This window comes from Taudactylus pleione, unplaced genomic scaffold (genome assembly GCF_031769625.1).
Source record: "Taudactylus pleione unplaced genomic scaffold, aTauple2 ptg001178l, whole genome shotgun sequence".
NCBI lineage: Eukaryota > Metazoa > Chordata > Amphibia > Anura > Myobatrachidae > Taudactylus > Taudactylus pleione.
Genome location: NW_028285579.1, coordinates 267378 through 286629, shown reverse-complemented (window position 1 = coordinate 286629; position 19252 = coordinate 267378). Strand labels below are relative to the sequence as shown.

General features: G+C 48.7%; 1 protein-coding gene across 6 annotated transcripts in view; it reads left to right on the top strand.

Annotated features, from left to right (window-relative positions):
- Window positions 1-4786: 4786 nt before the first annotated feature.
- The window catches only part of LOC148453334 (disintegrin and metalloproteinase domain-containing protein 15-like), a 152096-nt gene continuing 137630 nt past the window's right edge, over window positions 4787-19252 (top strand). For 3 of the 6 annotated variants that reach the window (XM_088462267.1, XM_088462266.1, XM_088462264.1), the window contains exons 1-2: window positions 4788-5075; window positions 13803-13900. In XM_088462267.1, coding sequence (XP_088318393.1) covers window positions 4973-5075; window positions 13803-13900 — 201 coding nt within the window. In that variant the 5' untranslated portion in view covers window positions 4788-4972. Of the gene's footprint in view, window positions 5076-13802; window positions 13901-19252 lie in introns of all 6 variants that reach the window. The other 3 variants (XM_088462268.1, XM_088462265.1, XM_088462269.1) reach the window with 2 other exon arrangements.

Sequence of the window (19252 nt, the reverse complement as noted above, 5' to 3'; positions counted from 1 at the left end):
TATATACACAGATACACAGCTCCTATATACACAGATACACAGCTCTATATACACAGACACACAGCTCCTATACACAGACACACAGCTCTTATACACAGACACACAGCTCTATATACACAGACACACAGCTCTATATACACAGACACACAGCCTCTAATACACAGACACACAGCTCTATATACACAGACACACAGCTCTATATACACAGATACACAGCTCTATATACACAGACACACAGCCCCTTATACACAGACACACAGCTCCTTATACACAGACACACAGCTCTATACACAGATACACAGCTCTATATACACAGATCTATATACACAGACACACAGCCCCTTATACACAGACACACAGCCCTTATACACAGACACACAGCTCTATACACAGATACACAGCTCTATATACACAGATACACAGCTCTATATACACAGACACACAGCTCTATATACACAGACACACAGCTCTATATACACAGACACACAGCTCTATATACACAGACACACAGCTCTATATACACAGACACACAGCTCTATATACACAGACACACAGCCCCTTATACACAGACACACAGCTCCTTATACACAGACACACAGCCCCTTATACACAGACACACAGCCCCTTATACACAGACACACAGTCCCTTATACACAGACACACAGCTCTATATACACAGACACACAGCTCCTTATACACAGACACACAGCTCCTTATACACAGACACACAGCCCTCTATACACAGACACACAGCCCCTTATACACAGACACACAGCCCCTTATACACAGACACACAGCTCTATATACACAGACACACAGCCCCTATATACACAGACACACAGCTCTATATACACAGACACACAGCTCTATATACAGACACACAGCGCTATATACACAGACACACAGCTCTATATACACAGACACACAGCTCTATATACACAGACACACAGCTCTATACACAGATACACAGCTCTATATACACAGACACACAGCCCCTTATACACAGACACACAGCTCTATACACAGATACACAGCTCTATATACACAGATACACAGCTCTATATACACAGATACACAGCTCTATATACACAGACACACAGCTCTATACACAGACACACAGCTCTATATACACAGACACACAGCTCTATATACACAGACACACAGCTCTATATACACAGACACACAGCTCTATACACAGACACACAGCTCTATATACACAGACACACAGCTCTATATACACAGATACACAGCTCTATATACACAGACACACAGCCCCTTATACACAGACACACAGCTCCTTATACACAGACACACAGCTCTATACACAGATACACAGCTCTATATACACAGATACACAGCTCTATATACACAGACACACAGCCCCTTATACACAGACACACAGCCCCTTATACACAGACACACAGCTCTATACACAGATACACAGCTCTATATACACAGACACACAGCTCTATATACACAGATACACAGCTCTATATACACAGATACACAGCTCTATATACACAGACACACAGCTCTATATACACAGACACACAGCTCTATATACACAGACACACAGCGCTATATACACAGACACACAGCTCTATATACACAGACACACAGCTCTATATACACAGACACATAGCCCCTTATACACAGACACACAGCTCCTTATACACAGACACACAGCGCTATATACACAGACACACAGCTCTATATACACAGACACACAGCTCTATACACAGACACACAGCTCTATATACACAGATACACAGCTCTATATACACAGACACACAGCTCTATACACAGACACACAGCTCTATATACACAGACACACAGCTCTATATACACAGACACACAGCTCTATATACACAGACACACAGCTCTATACACAGACACACAGCTCTATATACACAGACACACAGCTCTATATACACAGATACACAGCTCTATATACACAGACACACAGCCCCTTATACACAGACACACAGCTCCTTATACACAGACACACAGCTCTATACACAGATACACAGCTCTATATACACAGATACACAGCTCTATATACACAGACACACAGCCCCTTATACACAGACACACAGCCCCTTATACACAGACACACAGCCCCTTATACACAGACACACAGCCCTTATACACAGACACACAGCTCTATACACAGATACACAGCTCTATATACACAGACACACAGCTCTATATACACAGATACACAGCTCTATATACACAGATACACAGCTCTATATACACAGACACACAGCTCTATATACAGACACACAGCTCTATATACACAGACACACAGCTCTATATACACAGACACACAGCGCTATATACACAGACACACAGCTCTATATACACAGACACACAGCTCTATATACACAGACACATAGCCCCTTATACACAGACACACAGCTCCTTATACACAGACACACAGCGCTATATACACAGACACACAGCTCTATATACACAGACACACAGCTCTATACACAGACACACAGCTCTATATACACAGACACACAGCTCTATATACACAGATACACAGCTCTATATACACAGACACACAGCTCTATATACACAGACACACAGCTCTATATACACAGACACACAGCCCCTTATACACAGACACACAGCTCCTTATACACAGACACACAGCTCTATACACAGATACACAGCTCTATATACACAGATACACAGCTCTATATACACAGACACACAGCCCCTTATACACAGACACACAGCCCCTTATACACAGACACACAGCTCTATACACAGATACACAGCTCTATATACACAGACACACAGCTCTATATACACAGATACACAGCTCTATATACACAGATACACAGCTCTATATACACAGACACACAGCTCTATATACAGACACACAGCTCTATATACACAGACACACAGCTCTATATACACAGACACACAGCGCTATATACACAGACACACAGCTCTATATACACAGACACACAGCTCTATATACACAGACACATAGCCCCTTATACACAGACACACAGCTCCTTATACACAGACACACAGCGCTATATACACAGACACACAGCTCTATACACAGACACACAGCTCTATATACACAGACACACAGCTCTATATACACAGATACACAGCTCTATATACACAGACACACAGCCCCTTATACACAGACACACAGCTCCTTATACACAGACACACAGCTCTATACACAGATACACAGCTCTATATACACAGCTCTATATACACAGACACACAGCCCCTTATACACAGACACACAGCCCCTTATACACAGACACACAGCTCTATACACAGATACACAGCTCTATATACACAGACACACAGCGCTATATACACAGACACACAGCTCTATATACACAGACACACAGCTCTATATACACAGACACATAGCCCCTTATACACAGACACACAGCTCCTTATACACAGACACACAGCGCTATATACACAGACACACAGCTCTATATACACAGACACACAGCTCTATACACAGACACACAGCTCTATATACACAGACACACAGCTCTATATACACAGATACACAGCTCTATATACACAGACACACAGCTCTATATACACAGACACACAGCTCTATATACACAGACACACAGCCCCTTATACACAGACACACAGCTCCTTATACACAGACACACAGCTCTATACACAGATACACAGCTCTATATACACAGATACACAGCTCTATATACACAGACACACAGCCCCTTATACACAGACACACAGCCCCTTATACACAGACACACAGCTCTATACACAGATACACAGCTCTATATACACAGACACACAGCTCTATATACACAGATACACAGCTCTATATACACAGATACACAGCTCTATATACACAGACACACAGCTCTATATACAGACACACAGCTCTATATACACAGACACACAGCTCTATATACACAGACACACAGCGCTATATACACAGACACACAGCTCTATATACACAGACACACAGCTCTATATACACAGACACATAGCCCCTTATACACAGACACACAGCTCCTTATACACAGACACAGCGCTATATACACAGACACACAGCTCTATATACACAGACACACAGCTCTATACACAGACACACAGCTCTATATACACAGACACACAGCTCTATATACACAGATACACAGCTCTATATACACAGACACACAGCCCCTTATACACAGACACACAGCTCCTTATACACAGACACACAGCTCTATACACAGATACACAGCTCTATACACAGATACACAGCTCTATATACACAGATACACAGCTCTATATACACAGACACACAGCCCCTTATACACAGACACACAGCCCCTTATACACAGACACACAGCTCTATACACAGATACACAGCTCTATATACACAGACACACAGCTCTATATACACAGATACACAGCTCTATATACACAGATACACAGCTCTATATACACAGATACACAGCTCTATATACACAGACACACAGCTCTATATACAGACACACAGCTCTATATACACAGACACACAGCTCTATATACACAGACACACAGCTCTATATACACAGATACACAGCCCCTTATACACAGACACACAGCTCTATATACACAGACACACAGCTCTATATACAGACACACAGCTCTATATACACAGACACACAGCTCTATATACAGACACACAGCTCTATATACACAGACACACAGCTCTATATACACAGACACACAGCTCTATATACACAGACACACAGCTCTATATACACAGACACACAGCTCTATACACAGACACACAGCCCCTTATACGCTATATATAACAGCAGTGACAGTGTCAGTGAGTCACCCTTCCATCCCGGTGCCTCCTCCTCACCCGCCCCGGCACCTCCCCGCCCGGCCTCCTCCAACCTCAGCCTCCCTGTCCCCGGCACCTCCCCGCCCGGCCTCCCCGGCAGCCTCGGCTGACTCTCCGCCTCACATGCTGCCGGGCACCGGGGAGCGGAGGATGTGGGACGGTTCCTGCCGGCTGCTCCTGCTCCTGTGCGGGCTGACAGCGGGACACCCTGGCCGGGACCCCAGAGGTATGTGACAGACAGAGTGTGAGTGTGACAGTGTGAGTGTGAGTGTGACAGGGCGAGTGTGAGTGTGACAGTGTGAGTGTGACAGGGCGAGTGTGAGTGTGACAGGGCGAGTGTGAGTGTGACAGTGTGAGTGTGACAGGGCGAGTGTGAGTGTGACAGACAGAGTGTGGGTATGTGAGTAGTGCTACAGGTGACAGTGTGAGTGTGTGACAGGGTGTAGTGCTACAGGTTAGAGGGTGAGTGTGACAGGGGGAGTGTGAGTGTGTTACAGGGTGTAGTGCAAGTATGTGACAAAGGTGAGTGTGTGACATTGTGAGTATGTGATAGGGTGTAGTGCTACAGGTGACAGGGTGAGTGTAAGTATGTGACAGGATGAGTGTGACAGGGTGAGTGTGTGACAGGGCGAGTGTGAGTGTGACAGACAGAGTGTGTGACAGGGCGAGTGTGAGTGTGACAGGGCGAGTGTGTGACAGGGCGAGTGTGAGTGTGACAGAGTGTGGGTATGTGAGTAGTGTTACAGGTGAGTGTGAGTGTGACAGGGTGTAGTGTGAGTGTGTGACAGGGTGTAGTGCTACCGGTGACAGGGTGAGTATGAGTTTGTGACAGGGTGAATGTGTGTGTGACAGGGTGCAGTGCTACAGTGTGAGTGTGTGACGGTGTAGTGCTACAGGTGACAGGTTGAGTGTGTGACAGACAGAGTGTGTGACAGGGCGAGTGTGTGACAGGACGAGTGTGTGTGTGACAGGGCGAGTGTGTGACAGGGCGAGTGTGTGACAGGACGAGTGTGTGTGTGACAGGGCGAGTGTGTGACAGGGCGAGTGTGTGACAGGGCGAGTGTGAGTGTGACAGACAGAGTGTGGGTATGTGAGTAGTGTTACAGGTGAGTGTGAGTGTGACAGGGTGTAGTGTGAGTGTGTGACAGGGTGTAGTGCTACAGGTGACAGGGTGAGTATGAGTTTGTGACAGGGTGAATGTGAGTGTGTGACTGTGCAGTGCTACAGGTGACAGTGTGAGTGTGTGACAGATTGAGTGTGTGACGGTGCAGTGCTACAGGTGACAGTGAGATTGTGAGTGTGTGACAGGGTGCAGTGCTACAGTGCGACAGTGTGACAGGTTGAGTGTGAGTGTGTGACGGTGTAGTGCTACAGGTGACAGGTTGAGTGTGTGACAGGGTGTAGTGCTACAGGTTAGAGGGTGAGTGTGACAGGGTGAGTGTGAGTGTGTTACAGGGTGTAGTGCAAGTATGTGACAAAGGTGAGTGTGTGACATGGTGAGTATGTGACAGGGTGTAGTGCTACAGGTGACAGGGTGAGTGTAAGTATGTGACAGGGTGAGTGTGTAACAGGGTGTAGTGCTACAGGTGACAGGGTGAGTGTGAGTGTGTGACAGCGTGAGTGTGTAACAGGGTGTAGTGCTACAGGTGACAGGGTGAGTGTAAGTATGTGACAGGGTGAGTGTGTAACAGGGTGTAGTGCTAGAGGTGACAGGGTGAGTGTGTGACAGGGTGAGTGTGTGACAAGGCGAGTGTGTGACAGGGTGAGTGTGAGTGTGTAACAGGGTGTAGTGTTACAGGTGACAGGGTGAGTGTGTGACAGGGTGTAGTGCGAGTATGTGACAGGGTGTAGTGTTACAGGTGACGGTGAGTGTGTGACAGGGTGTAGTGCTACAGGTGACAGGGTGAGTGTGTGAGAGCGTGAGTGTGTAACAGGGTGTAGTGCTACAGGTGACAGGGTGAGTGTAAGTATGTGACCGGGTGAGTGTGTAACAGGGTGTAGTGCTAGAGGTGACAGGGTGAGTGTGTGACAAGGTGAGTGTGTGACAGGGTGAGTGTGAGTGTGTAACAGGGTGTAGTGTTACAGGTGACAGGGTGAGTGTGTGACAGGGTGTAGTGCGAGTGTGTGACAGGGTGTAGTTCTACGGGTGACAGGGTGAGTGTAAGTATGTGACAGGGTGTAGTGCTACAGGTGACTGGGTGAGTGTAAGTATGTGACAGGGTGTAGTGTTACAGGTGACTGTGAGTGTGAGTGTGTGACAGGGTGTAGTGCTACAGGTGACAGGGAGAGTGTGAGTATGTGACAGGCTGAGTGTGAGTATGTGACGGTGTAGTTTTGCTGGTGACTGGGTGATTGTGAGTGTGTGACAGGGTGCGTGTAAGTATGTGACGGTGTAGTGCTACAGGTGACAGTGTGAGTGTAAGTATGTGACAGGTTGAATGCGAGTGTGAATGGGTGTAGTGGTACATGTGACAGGGTGAGTGTGAGTATGTGACAGGGTGTAGTGCTACAGGTGACAGGGTGAGTGTGTGACGGTGTAGTGCTACAGGTGACAGGGTTTGTGTGTGACAGGGTGTAGTGTGAGTGTGTGACAGGGTGAATGTGTGACAGGGTGAGTGTGTGACAGGGTGCAGTGCTACAGGTGACAGGGTGAGTGTGTGACAGGGTGTATGGTGAGTATGTGACAGTGTGAGTGTGTGAAATGGTGTAGTGCTTCAGGTGACAAGGTGAGTGTGTTACAGGGTGTAGTGCTACAGGTTACAGGGTGAGTGTGAGTGTGTGACGGTGTAGTGCGAGTATGTGACAAGGTGAGTGTGAGTGTGTGACAGGCTGTAGTGGTACAGGTGACAGTGTGAGTGTGTGACAGGGGGAGTGACTGTGAGTATGTGACAGGGTGTAGTGCTATAGGTGACGGTGAGTGTGAGTATGTGACAGGGTGAGTGTGTAACAGGATGTAGTGTTACAGGTGACAGGATGAGTATGTGACAGGGTGAGTGTGAGTATGTGACAGGGTGTAGTGCTACAGGTGACAGGGTGAGAGTGTGACAGGGTGAGTGTGAGTATGTGACAGGGTGAGTGTAAGTATGTGACAGTGTGAATGTGTAACAGTATAGTGCTACAGGTGATATGGTGAGTGTGAGTATGTGACAGGGTGAGTGTGTAACAGGGTGTAGAGCTACAGGTGACAGGGTGAGTGTGAGTATGTGACAGGGTGAGTGTGTAACAGGGTGTAGTGCTACAGGTGACAGTGTGAGTGTGTGACAGGGTGAGTGAGTGTGAGTATGTGACATGGTGAGTGTGTAACAGGGTGTAGTGTTACAGGTGATGGGATGAGTGTGTGACAGGGTGTAGTACTACAGGTGACAGGATGAGTATGCGACAGGGTGAGTGCGAGTATGTGACAGGGTGTAGTGCTACAGGTGACGGTGAGTGTGATTACATGTGACAGGGTGTAGTGCTACAGGTGACAGTCTGAGTGTGTGACGGAGTGTAGTCCTACAGCGTTCAGGCTGTGTGTGTTTATGTGACATGGTGTAGTGTTACAGGATGAGTGTGAGTTTGTGACAAGGTGAGTGTTACAGGTGACAGGCTGAGTGTGAGTATGTGACAGGGTGTAGTATTGCAGGTGACAGGCTGAGTGTGAGACGGGGTGTAGTCCTACAGCGTTCAGGCTGTGTGTGAGTATGTGACAGGCTGAGTGTGAGTGTGTGACAGTGTAGTGTTATAGGTGACAGGCTGAGCGTGAGGGTCTAACAGGGTGTAGTGCTACAGGTGACAGGGTGAGTGTGAGTATGTGACAGGGTGAGTGTGTAACAGGGTGTAGTGCTACAGGTGACAGTGTGAGTGTGTGACAGGGTGAGTGAGTGTGAGTATGTGACAGGGTGAGTGTGTAACAGGGTGTAGTGTTACAGGTGATGGGATGAGTGTGTGACGGTGTTGTACTACAGGTGACAGGATGAGTATGCGACAGGGTGAGTGCGAGTATGTGACAGGGTGTAGTGCTACAGGTGACAGTCTGAGTGTGTGACGGGGTGTAGTCCTACAGCGTTCAGGCTGTGTGTTTATGTGACATGGTGTAGTGTTATAGGATGAGTGTGAGTTTGTGACAAGGTGAGTGTTACAGGTGACAGGCTGAGTGTGAGTATGTGACAGGGTGTAGTATTGCAGGTGACAGGCTGAGTGTGAGTGTGTGATGGGGTGTAGTCCTACAGCGTTCAGGCTGTGTGTGAGTATATGACAGGCTGAGTGTGAGGGTGTGACAGGATGTAGTGTTACAGGTGACAGACTCATACTCTGAATCAGGGCCCTCCTACCTGTTCTTGGAGCGACCTCATGGACGCTCGCATAGCTGTGAGTGACCACCCACAGCTATAGCGAGCGTACATGATGATGATCGCGATGGTCAAGACCATCGCGACCATCGGGCTTGTGACGGAGACCCTGCGGTAGGGTCTCGCTGCCGCAAGCCCAGGAGTGATTTTGGCTCTATCAGAGCCAAAATCACTCCCACTGACATCACTAGTGATGTCAGTGGGGCCGGCCCCAGACGGTAGGCGTTCCCATGGGAACGCCTCCGTCTGGCAGCCACGCCCCCCAGCACGCCCACCAAAGGGGGCGTGCTGTCAGTCACCATCGACAGCACGCCCCCTTTGGTGCGAGACCCCGAGCGACGGCTTCCCCGTCGCTCGCCGGGTCTCGCGCATGCGCACGGCGGAGCTCCCTCCGTCGTGCACATGCGCACTTCGGCACAATCGACCCGCTTGCGAACGTACAGCGCTCGCGAGCAGGTCAGAATCAGGCCCTGAGTGTTTGACAGGGTGTAGTTCTACAGGTGACAGGCTGAGTGTGAGTATGTGACAGGGTGTAGTGTTACAGGTGACAGTGTGAGTATGTGACAGGGTGTAGTGCTACAGGTGACATGCTGAGTGTGAGTTTGTGTGACCCAGGGTGTAATGCTACAGGTGATAGACTGACGGTGTGTGTGAGTTAGTGTGATGTGAAGGAGTGTAGTACTACAGGTGACAGGCTAAATGTGTGTCATTGTGTAGTACTACAGGTGACAGGCTAAATGTGTGTCATTGTGTAGTACTACAGGTGACAGGCTAAATGTGTGTCATTGTGTAGTACTACAGGTGACAGGCTGAATGTGTGTCATTGTGTAGTACTACAGGTGACAGGCTGAATTTGTGTCATTGTGTAGTACTACAGGTGACAGGCTAAATGTGTGTCATTGTGTAGTACTACAGGTGACAGGCTAAATGTGTGTCATTGTGTAGTACTACAGGTGACAGGCTGAATGTGTGTCATTGTGTAGTACTACAGGTGACAGGCTGAATGTGTGTCATTGTGTAGTACTACAGGTGACAGGCTGAATGTGTGTCATTGTGTAGTACTACAGGTGACAGGCTGAATGTGTGTCATTGTGTAGTACTACAGGTGACAGGCTGAATGTGTGTCATTGTGTAGTACTACAGGTGACAGGCTGAATGTGTGTCATTGTGTAGTACTACAGGTGACAGGCTGAATGTGTGTCATTGTGTAGTACTACAGGTGACAGGCTGAATGTTTGTCATTGTGTAGTACTACAGGTGACAGGCTGAGTGTGTGTCATTGTGTAGTACTATAGGTGACAGGCTGAATGTTTGTCATTGTGTAGTACTACAGGTGACAGGCTGAGTGTGTGTCATTGTGTAGTACTATAGGTGACAGGCTGAATGTGTGTCATTGTGTAGTACTACAGGTGACAGGCTGAATGTTTGTCATTGTGTAGTACTACAGGTGACAGGCTGAGTGTGTGTCATTGTGTAGTACTACAGGTGACAGGCTGAATGTGTGTCATTGTGTAGTACAATAGGTGACAGGCTGAATGTTTGTCATTGTGTAGTACTACAGGTGACAGGCTGAGTGTGTGTCATTGTGTAGTACTACAGGTGACAGGCTGAATGTGTGTCATTGTGTAGTACTACAGGTGACAGGCTGAATGTGTGTCATTGTGTAGTACTACAGGTGACAGGCTGAATGTTTGTCATTGTGTAGTACTACAGGTGACAGGCTGAATGTGTGTCATTGTGTAGTACAATAGGTGACAGGCTGAATGTGTGTCATTGTGTAGTACTATAGGTGACAGACTGAGTGTGTGTCATTGTGTAGTACTACAGGTGACAGGCTGAATGTGTGTCATTGTGTAGTACAATAGGTGACAGGCTGAATGTGTGTCATTGTGTAGTACTACAGGTGACAGGCTGAGTGTGTGTCATTGTGTAGTACTATAGGTGACAGACTGAGTGCCAGGTACTTGGTGAGTGTGAGGTACTGGGTGCTGTAGTAGAGCTTACTGGTGCCGGGTTCAGTAGGTGATGCATAGTGTGTGCTGTGTGTGAGTGTTACAGGCTTAGTGTCAGCTTTTTTAGTATTGTGTACTAGTGCATATGAGTTGTCTTGTCTCAGGTTGAGTGTACACTATAGGTGACATGTCAGGTGTGCGACCATAGGGGTATTATGGTGCATACTCACGTAGCGCTATAAGCCAGCGATATGATATCGCTGGCTGATCTTCCTGCACCCTCCCTAGTGTGCTGGATGTTCGATATCGATCATCTAGCACGCCACCAACACACCGGCGACTGTAGCGACCTGCGATCAATGATCACGGGTCCCTATTATAACCTGCTCGATATCGACAAAGTTGACCTGATATCGCTATCATCCATACGTGACCGCGCATCACTGGTCGATGGTGAGTCGATAGGGACCATTTAAATGACCGATTTGAACGATGACAATATCGTTATCGTTCATTTATATCGCTACGTGTGTACACACCATTAGGGTATATATGTAATTAGTTCCCAGGGGGTGCACTACTTACCCCCTTCAGTTACAGTTCGTGACCAGTAGATGGCATTACTCTCTCCGGGACATATTCCCGGCCAAGCTAATTATAATGTGTAGGTGTGGTGTATATTCTACACGTGTGCTCCAGACAGACTTACCCTGACACACATCACGTCTGACACCCAGCACCTGCTTCTACACCATGACCCCAGCTCACAAGCTCCCTGCCTGGAGTAACTACATAGAGGCATTTGTCTTAAGGGGGTCATTTATTTCTTGGCGATATACGGCTGCGCATGTCAGCGAGACTTACGGTACCCCAACATCGCACATTTTCTTTCACACATCCGGCCGTTTTGCTTACACCCCCCGGCCATAGCAACTGACTGAATTGCCTTGTAAGAGGTCAGTTCAGTTGCTGGCGGTGCCCACAATCTAGAGCGTGACTATTTTTATATGCACCCTTATTGGACTACAATAAAAAAAAAAGAGATGTAAAGCGAGGATTACGGGCTCCTCCTCCATCTTCTCTTCTCCAGCTCGCAGTGTAGTTCCTACTCTGCACTGGAGCTGTGATTAATGTATGGGGTGTCCCCGGAGAGAGTGGGGCATGGGGGAAGTGAACCCCCCTTAATCTGGCTCTTTAGCTGCAGGCTGGGAATGCTGTATGGCTGCTCTGATTGTGTATTATCTTTCCACTATGCACGGAGCACGCAACTGCACACTACATGTAGATACCCCCACGGCCTGGGCCCAGCCCTGCTTGAAGGCCCCTAGAATCGTGGGGCCCTGGGCAGCTGCCCATAGTGCCCATACGTTAAGATGGCTCAGTGGCTGGTTTTCCAAAGCATTTGCAGTGGTACATAGCCCGCAATCTGGGCCAGCTCTACCATTAGGCAGCTGCCTAGGACGCCGGGATTCAGAGGGCGCCCCTGAGTCGGCCTCTCACAAATGTATGGAGGTCTCTGAGAGAGGCATCCTCGTACTTAATACAGGTGGCGGCTGTGGCACTTCTAAGACCCGAGGGGCTGGAAAGTGTGTATAATGTGTGTGCGTGAAGGGGAGTAGTAGGCTGAAATTCTGCCTAGGGTGCCAAGAAACCTTGCACTGGCCCTGCCCGCAATTTAGCTGGCCCCATATGTGTGTATTCAACTGCAGGCGTTGCTAGTTTTGCGGCGCTGCCCGTGTTGGGGCGTTGTAAGATCACCAGATCGCCGCTGATTCGCGCCTATATCACAATAGGGTGCGTACAAAACTATGCCATCTCAGGGTTGCAGTAAGACGCCCGCAAGAGAATAGTCCTCATAGAGTCAGAGCCGAGACAGGACCTCTGGTGTAGAAGGGTATCTGAGCTGTGATGGACTGAGAGGTGACCATTTGGGGGAGGGGAGGTCCTGTCGCACATAGTGACTGTTCCCGCGTCACTGGGTTTATGGGCAGCGGATGCTACTCGTGTCCGCACAGGAAAGCGATTTGGGTGCCATCTGCGTGAACACAGGTCTGTCTTCGTAGGGTAATAGAGCAGGTATCACTGGCAGAAGATATAGACCAGATCCGAGGGGAACGTGGAAGTTGGATGCTGGATCTATGCTGACGCTTTGAGAGGTCGAGGAACATCTTGTCCTCCAAGAATATTGGGCCAGAAGACACAGACCAAGTCCACAGGGGAGGGTGGGAAATAATGGCCGCTGTCTGTAGACCGTTCCATAGTTCAAGAAGGAAGAATTGTCTCAGCATCTGGGAATGTCTCCTTGTGATGGACCACGTGTGATGGACTGAGGGTGGGACACCTAGTCCCAACTTGGCCCTCTGCCCCTCAGATCCTCCAGATGTTGGAGAGACGAGACGCCCTGTCTAATTATGCATTCGTTCGGGAATGTTAACCTCTTGATGGCCAGATTAAGGCAGGCGTCGGGCAGTAACTAGGCAGGAAACCGAAGTTATGTTTGGAGTTACGCCATTCTTATAGGTATGCCCAGATCTGCATGGAGGTCACAGTATACATGTGGACAAGGTAGGAGGACACACAGAGGTCAGGGGTAAGCGTGTGATACCCTGTACAACTCTGTAATGCACCATATTAAACACATTGTAAATATATCATTATCATTATTTTCAGATACTGATCTACCTGTTGTCAGGCAGACCCCATTCTGGGCAGTGTATCCGGAGCTGAGGCGTGACGGACACAGACTCACCCCGGAGGAAGCAGCTCAGGTACGAATTCTGGCCGGTGACCCTCCCCACCTGCTATGATAGATGTGTTATTGCAGCAGTGACTGTAAATCTTAGTTGTGCCATTATCCGCTGTGTACAGAGCAGCGCGCCTGGCTGGGCGGGAGGTAGACATAGCTCTTGATGAAATAATACATTTTTGGTTTTCATTAAAATATTGCTGTGTTTATACTTATTAATGGCTTAAACCAATCACGGCAGCTGGTACTGGGGCTGGTTTGTGTTACATGAGGAACTCTCACATGTAACTCAGGGGTGCTCCACCTAAAAGTACAAACCCAGACTCGTCGCCAGCATTGTAGGCGCTCGGAAAGTGCAACGCTCGCAATAACGCTGCACCTTGGCCATTGTGCGTTACTGAGTTAAATTACATACCAATAATATTATAGACGGTTGTCCGTTTTATGACACGGCGCCGGGTGCGTAGTCGCTGCTCTCGCCACCTCCCTGAATTTGCGTTAGGGATAACGAGAAGTCCTACGTACCAGAGGTCCTATATACCGGTGATGTCAGATGCTGGGGGGATGTCCCCGCAATACTGAGAGGTGAGGAAATCCTCCATCTTACTTTGCTGCTATAGGACTGAATAAGACATTCTGATTTAATGCTGTTGGATTATCGGTTTAAGGGGCCTATTTCTCATTCAACATTTGCGGCAAATGCTCTGAAAACTCCCGATTTTAAAGGATAAGCGCAGATATTTAGCAGCACCCTAATGTACAGCGAAATCTGCCGCGGTTCCTTCATTTCCGACGCAGCCCCCCCCCCCATTAGTGTCTGTAGGGGCTGCATAGCTGTCAGATTTACCATCCAAATATGGTGTTAGGTGCTGTAGTCTATGGGCTACATTCCATTATAATTGGTACACGCAGGGGATGTCGGCACTTAGAATTCCGGTGCCAGAATCCCAACAGCTGTCAGAATACCAGTGCCGGCATCTGACCGCCGACATCCCGAAGGTAAGCCGTAGGGTTGGGGGGACGGATGTGGGTTAGTGTTAGGCACTAGGGGGGGGAGGGTTAGAGTGCGAGGAGGGGGAGGTTAGGTACAGGCACCAGGGAGGGAGGGTTAGAGGTAGGGAGAGGGGAAGGGTTAGGGTACCTACTGACAGGTGTCTGTATCCTAACACTGTCGGGATGTCGACATCAGGATTTTGACTGCCGGAATACAGAGCGACTGCATCTCGTCCCCATCTCCATCCTGCCGACTCCTACAGCAACTTATTTATTTATTGATACTAAACTTTCATTTGTAAGTTATCCTTAGAAAGTTCCGTCTGCCAGTCCGGGCATCTCTCTGTACTAGAACCCCAGGGCTGTACCGAGGGCCCCTGCACACTCGGACACACCTGTGAGTCAGCTGCGGGCATAACGGGTATAACCGATAGGCTGTTACCTTACAGGGAGGGTGAGATAACCAGTGGCGGAGGAGGTATGGCTCTGTTACCGGTTGTGCCGCTTTCTCCCCAGGACATACAGAGCACAGGTGTAATAGGACAGGTGTGCAGATTAACCCTCTCTGTGCCAGGCATTACATCACACTTACACTTCTGCCCCCAGGACATACAGAGCACAGGTGTAATAGGACAGGTGTGCAGATTAACCCTCTCTGTGCCAGGCATTACATCACACTTACACTTCCGCCCCCAGGACATACAGAGCACAGGTGTAATAGGACAGGTGTGCAGATTAACCCTCTCTGTGCCAGGCATTACATCACACTTACACTTCCTCCCCCAGGACATACAGAGCACAGGTGTGCAGATTAACCCTCTCTGTGCCAGGCATTACATCACACTTACACTTCCTCCCCCAGGACATACAGAGCACAGGTGTAATAGGACAGGTGTGCAGATTAACCCTCTCTGTCCCAGGCATTACATCACACTTACACTTCTGCCCCCAGGACATACAGAGCACAGGTGTAATAGGACAGGTGTGCAGATTAACCCTCTCTGTACCAGGCATTACATCACACTTACACTTCCTCCCCCAGGACATACAGAGCACAGGTGTAATAGGACAGGTGTGCAGATTAACCCTCTCTGTGCCAGGCATTACATCACACTTACACTTCCGCCCCCAGGACATACAGAGCACAGGTGTAATAGGACAGGTGTGCAGATTAACCCTCTCTGTCCCAGGCATTACATCACACTTACACTTCCGCCCCCAGGACATACAGAGCACAGGTGTAATAGGACAGGTGTGCAGATTAACCCTCTCTGTGCCAGGCATTACATCACACTTACACTTCCTCCCCCAGGACATACAGAGCACAGGTGTAATAGGACAGGTGTGCAGATTAACCCTCTCGGTGCCAGGCATTACATCACACTTACACTTCCGCCCCCAGGACATACAGAGCACAGGTGTAATAGGACAGGTGTTTGATTAACCCTCTCTGTGCCAGACATTACATCACACTTACACTTCTGCCCCCAGGACATACAGAGCACAGGTGTAATAGGACAGGTGTGCAGATCAACCCTCTCTGTGCCAGGCATTACATCACACTTACACTTCCGCCCCCAGGACATACAGAGCACAGGTGTAATAGGACAGGTGTTTGATTAACCCTCTCTGTGCCAGACATTACATCACACTTACACTTCCTCCCCCAGGACATACAGAGCACAGGTGTAATAGGACAGGTGTGCAGATCAACCCTCTCTGTACGAGGCATTACATCACACTTACACTTCCTCCCCCAGGACATACAGAGCACAGGTGTAATAGGACAGGTGTGCAGATTAACCCTCTCTGTGCCAGGCATTACATCACACTTACACTTCCTCCCCCAGGACATACAGAGCACAGGTGTAATAGGACAGGTGTTTGATTAACCCTCTCTGTGCCAGACATTACATCACACTTACACTTCTGCCCCCAGGACATACAGACCACAGGTGTAATAGGACAGGTGTGCAGATTAACCCTCTCTGTCCCAGGCATTACATTACACTTACTCTTCCTCCCCCAGGACATACAGAGCACAGGTGTAATAGGACAGGTGTGCAGATTAACCCTCTCTGTGCCAGGCATTACATCACACTTACTCTTCCTCCCCCAGGACATACAGAGCACAGGTGTAATAGGACAGGTGTGCAGATTAACCCTCTCTGTGCCAGGCATTACATCACACTTACACTTCTGCCCCCAGGACATACAGAGCACAGGTGTAATAGGACAGGTGTGCAGATTAACCCTCTCTGTGCCAGGCATTACATCACACTTACACTTCCTCCCCCAGGACATACAGAGCACAGGTGTAATAGGACAGGTGTGCAGATTAACCCTCTCTGTGCCAGGCATTACATCACACTTACACTTCCGCCCCCAGGACATACAGAGCACAGGTGTAATAGGACAGGTGTGCAGATTAACCCTCTCTGTCCCAGGCATTACATTACACTTACTCTTCCTCCCCCAGGACATACAGAACACAGGTGTAATAGGACAGGTGTGCAGATTAACCCTCTCTGTGCCAGGCATTACATCACACTTACACTTCCTCCCCCAGGACATACAGAGCACAGGTGTAATAGGACAGGTGTGCAGATTAACTCTCTCTGTGCCAGGCATTACATCACACTTACACTTCCGCCCCCAGGACATACAGAACACAGGTGTAATAGGACAGGTGTGCAGATTAACCCTCTCTGTACCAGGCATTACATCACGCTTACAATTCCGCCCCCAGGACATACAGAGCACAGGTGTAATAGGACAGGTCTGCAGATTAACCCTCTCTGTGCCAGGCATTACATCACGCTTACACTTCCGCCCCCAGGACATACAGAGCACAGGTGTAATAGGACAGGTGTGCAGATTAACCCTCTCTGTGCCAGGCATTACATTACACTTCCGCCCCCAGGACATACAGAGCACAGGTGTAATAGACCAGGTGTGCAGATTAACCCTCTCTGTGCCAGGCATTACATCACACTTACACTTCCTCCCCCAGGACATACAGAGCACAGGTGTAATAGGACAGGTGTGCAGATTAACCCTCTCTGTGCCAGGCATTACATCACACTTACACTTCCGCCCCCAGGACATACAGAACACAGGTGTAATAGGACAGGTGTGCAGATTAACCCTCTCTGTACCAGGCATTACATCACGCTTACACTTCCGCCCCCAGGACATACAGAGCACAGGTGTAATAGGACAGGTGTGCAGATTAACCCTCTCTGTGCCAGGCATTACATCACACTTACACTTCCGCCCCCAGGACATACAGAGCACAGGTGTAATAGGACAGGTGTGCAGATTAACCCTCTCTGTCCCAGGCATTACATTACACTTACTCTTCCTCCCCCAGGACATACAGAACACAGGTGTAATAGGACAGGTGTGCAGATTAACCCTCTCTGTGCCAGGCATTACATCATGGCGTTCCTGCTGCTGGGCCCTGGAAGCAGTGAGACACTTCCTCTGGCAGCGCTCAGGGGCTTTACAGACATGTCAGCATCGCCTGACCTCACAGGGAGGGGTTCCTTCCTCCTGCACCTTGGAACAATGACTCTAGGAGGAGGGGTTCCCCACCCCTCACTTTAATTCTTGGTCTTTAATGTGCACTCCAGCTGCTTAACGTATTATTGGAGCTCCCTGAACGTAACTTACACACCCAGATCCTACACGATTCCCTTCCCGCTGTATCATTTGCAGCTTACACCACGTGGCTAAAGACCCGGTCCATGTGGTCACGATGGATGCCACGGCACTGAGGGGGTTAGTCGCTTGTGCTGCAGCACCACTTTCATTTAAATTGTCAGTGCGGGGCACCTTGTAATTGTATATCTAATAATACTTTGGCCAAGCGACTCCGCTAGGTGTGTTACCCCCTAGTGCCCTGTGTCTGGGGAATGTAAATGTATTACTCTAGCCGGGAGTGCTTAGTACCAGGCTGCAGTCTAAGACTGTCCTCTGCATGGTCTCACAGGTCTCTTCTTTCAGTGCCCAGCACTATATAACCCTCACAGGTCTCTTCTTCATGTGTCCAGCACTATATAACCCTCACAGGTCTCTTCTTCATGTGCCCAGCACTATATAACCCTCACAGGTCTCTTCTTCATGTGTCCAGCACTATATAACCCTCACAGGTCTCTTCATCATGTGTCCAGCACTATATAACCCTCACAGGTCTCTTCTTCATGTGTCCAGCACTATATAACCCTCACTGGTCTCTTCTTCATGTGCCCAGCACTATATAACCCTCACAGGTCTCTTCTTCATGTACCCAGCACTATATAACCCTCACAGGTCTCTTCTTCATGTGCCCAGCACTATATAACCCTCACTGGTCTCTTCTTCATGTGCCCAGCACTAT